The 2761-nt window shown below is 37.8% G+C and overlaps 1 protein-coding gene across 1 annotated transcript; it reads left to right on the top strand.

Moving 5' to 3' along the window:
* Positions 1-1927, top strand: LOC140044130 (uncharacterized). Its single transcript, XM_072088609.1, has 2 exons — positions 1-90; positions 571-1927. The coding sequence occupies exons 1-2, from the start codon at positions 1-3 to the stop codon at positions 1342-1344; spliced, it is 864 nt and encodes a 287-aa protein (XP_071944710.1). The 3' UTR covers positions 1345-1927.
* The last annotated feature ends 834 nt before the right edge of the window (positions 1928-2761 follow it).

Below are 2761 nucleotides of genomic sequence, written 5' to 3'. Positions count from 1 at the left end.
ATGTGTGTGCACTTCTTCTACCAACTTCGACCAATTATTAGTCAAGGACCAACAACCAAAAAACGAAAGACCCTCTCCGTAGAGAAACCGGTAAGTGAAGAGGGCTCATCTAAACGCCACTTAAATCTATAGGCCTACTACTATAGCATTTAATAGACATATAGATTCGATTCGGGAATTAACTATAAGTTAAGCCGAATTCATGTATTATACAGGTGTCAAAATTGAAAATGCAGCAGGTTTCGTTAGATCAACCAATCAACAAATAATTTATAAACGATGAGTAAATAAATGTGAATTGAATTGCAATTTAACATCCATTTCCTACTTGCAATCCAATATGTTCCAGCATGACCGTTATATTCACCGTTCATATACAATATGAATAACGCCACGGTAAACTAGCCACTTAAGTAGGTCCGACGGTAATTTATATTGAGTAGGAGAGGTGTGCGATTCATAACATGCAACGTCCAATAATATAAAATTAGCTATATACCCTTTGATATTTTAATTATGGGTTAACTGTATTATAAAATGAAATGTTTTGTTTTTATTAATTTATTTTAGGCGGCTCATGTACTCCATACGACCGAAATACAGCCTGCGGCAGCGGAAGTAGACACTGAATTCGACTACGACCTTTTTGACGTCGACCTGGATGCAGCGGACGGAATCCTCCAAGAACTCGTGGACAACGCAGTAAACGCAACCGGCAAGCAACCTCCGAGAGTAGCCGATTTTGATCGCCAAGAACCAACAGACGTAGATGATCTACGACGCAAAGTACGGCAGTTGGAAGAGCACATAGAGACGCAAGATAGCAGAATAGCGAGACAGGATAAAGAATTGCGATCTCTCCACCAGCGCCTGGCAACAATTGAAATGGCTGTAAGTAGACCACCACTACATCAACCACATTTACAACAACTACCACCACAACCAGAACAACAAATTCCACCACACCCTCAAACAGAAACAGAACAACCACCAGCACAACAACATCCACAAGCGCAACAACCACCACCACCACCACCGCAAAACCAAGATGAATTACCACATAACATAATGACACAACTCATGTCTCATCATGATGATTGTCGGAAGGTTGCCAGGTGTCTTGTGGAGTACTACTTCACCACCGAAGAGCGGGTACGTTGTAATACGTCGGGTATGCGGGGGGCAGAGAAGTTAGATCCCATCAGAATGCAGAAAGTAAGGGAATACACCTTCAGAATCTCGCCAATTCCCCATGGATTACAAGGCGATACATGGAAGAGATGCCTACAGTCAATTGATGCGCTTAGGCGTCATAACAAAAGAAAGTGTAATGTAAACGAATAAAATGTGTATGTTTAGCTAGATTGATAACATCTTTAAAAAGTTTTAAAAAATTGTCTTTCGAAACAATGAAATGTACATATTTTGATTAAATTTATGGAAAGGATATCATAGCAATATTATTGTGTTCTTTTCTTGTGCATTGAATGGTTATATTTTCACTTCAAATTATTTCAACATCAGATGGCGATTTTGTTACCGTTATAAGATGACATTTTCCATCGGCTTGAATATAACAACAACATGCACTTTGATTTGCCAACCCTCACCGCATCTTTGCCCCAACCATCCTCTCCCTAAAGCCTGTTTCCTGTCGACGTTATTCGACGCTATCGTTATGATCGGCGATCTTCTACGTAAACATTGAAATGTTAACGATTTACAGGAAAAGGTACTCGCTATCGTTATCATTTCAACTTGATCGTTTTCAAACGATCGTCGTTGAACTGTTAACGATCAACGACGATAGCGTCGAATAACGTCGACAGGAAAACAGGCTTTAATGTATGGAGATATTTCTTACGTTATATACAATAAAAGCAAAATCGAAATACTATATTATTAAGAACTCATGGCATGAATTTTCAGTAATTTGCCTTTGGATATATTGTATATACTTTTTTTGCGGGCCCCTCGAGCTCCGGGGCCCCTGTGTTTAGCCAGTGAGCGTGCATGGGTGTTACACCACTCCAAGTTTCGTCCATTCACGATCATGGATTCTTCAACATAATTATAAATTAATAAATCCTCGCCCCTCTACACAACCTTAGAACATACAAATCTCGTATTACCGTATTTATCCGAAGAAACGTCCCACACTTTGAATAAACTCCCCCATATAACTTCATTGGGAATAAACGCCCCCACCACCTTTCGAATGGGGCGTTAATTTATTTCCTCGAATAAACGCCTCGCCACACATATGCATTATCTACACAAATATTGTATTTTAATTTTAATTCTCATATCTATTTTAGAATGCTTTTATTGACATGATCTACAATTTACCAAGCATGTTGATATAATTTTTACTGTATTTTATCACTTCTTAATATTAATTGTGTTGTATTTTTTCATAATTATCTAAGGGTGTTTATTTGATTATACATGTACACAAAAAATAAACGCTTCCTTCCGGCCCTCGAATATAAAAATTCGAAACAATTTTATCCTTGTTCAATAATGCACAATTGTCGCACCATATTGAAAACGCGTGAAAATATAGGACGACCGCCGAGATCATCATCGAGCGAGACCTCGGGCCCTATCTAGTAAAATAAATGACCCAAGATAATGTAATGTTATTATATTTATTATGAATGTTCATTAATTATTAAAAGGAATAATGGTTTTATAATGAAAAGGAAAAAACGATGTTGTCAGAGCGGTCTCTAGGCCCTAAACGTATAATTTAATATTA

Source organism: Antedon mediterranea, chromosome 3 (genome assembly GCF_964355755.1).
Source record: "Antedon mediterranea chromosome 3, ecAntMedi1.1, whole genome shotgun sequence".
NCBI lineage: Eukaryota > Metazoa > Echinodermata > Crinoidea > Comatulida > Antedonidae > Antedon > Antedon mediterranea.
This window is presented reverse-complemented; position numbering and strand designations above follow the sequence as displayed.

What these genes read in the sequence shown, in the direction of transcription:
- LOC140044130 (XM_072088609.1), top strand. Translation starts at nt 1, where the DNA reads ATGTGTGTGCACTTCTTCTACCAACTTCGACCAATTATTAGTCAAGGA. An exon ending in CCCTCTCCGTAGAGAAACCG is followed by an intron (nt 91 to 570) that starts GTAAGTGAAGAG and finishes AATTTATTTTAG; the next exon opens with GCGGCTCATGTACTCCATAC.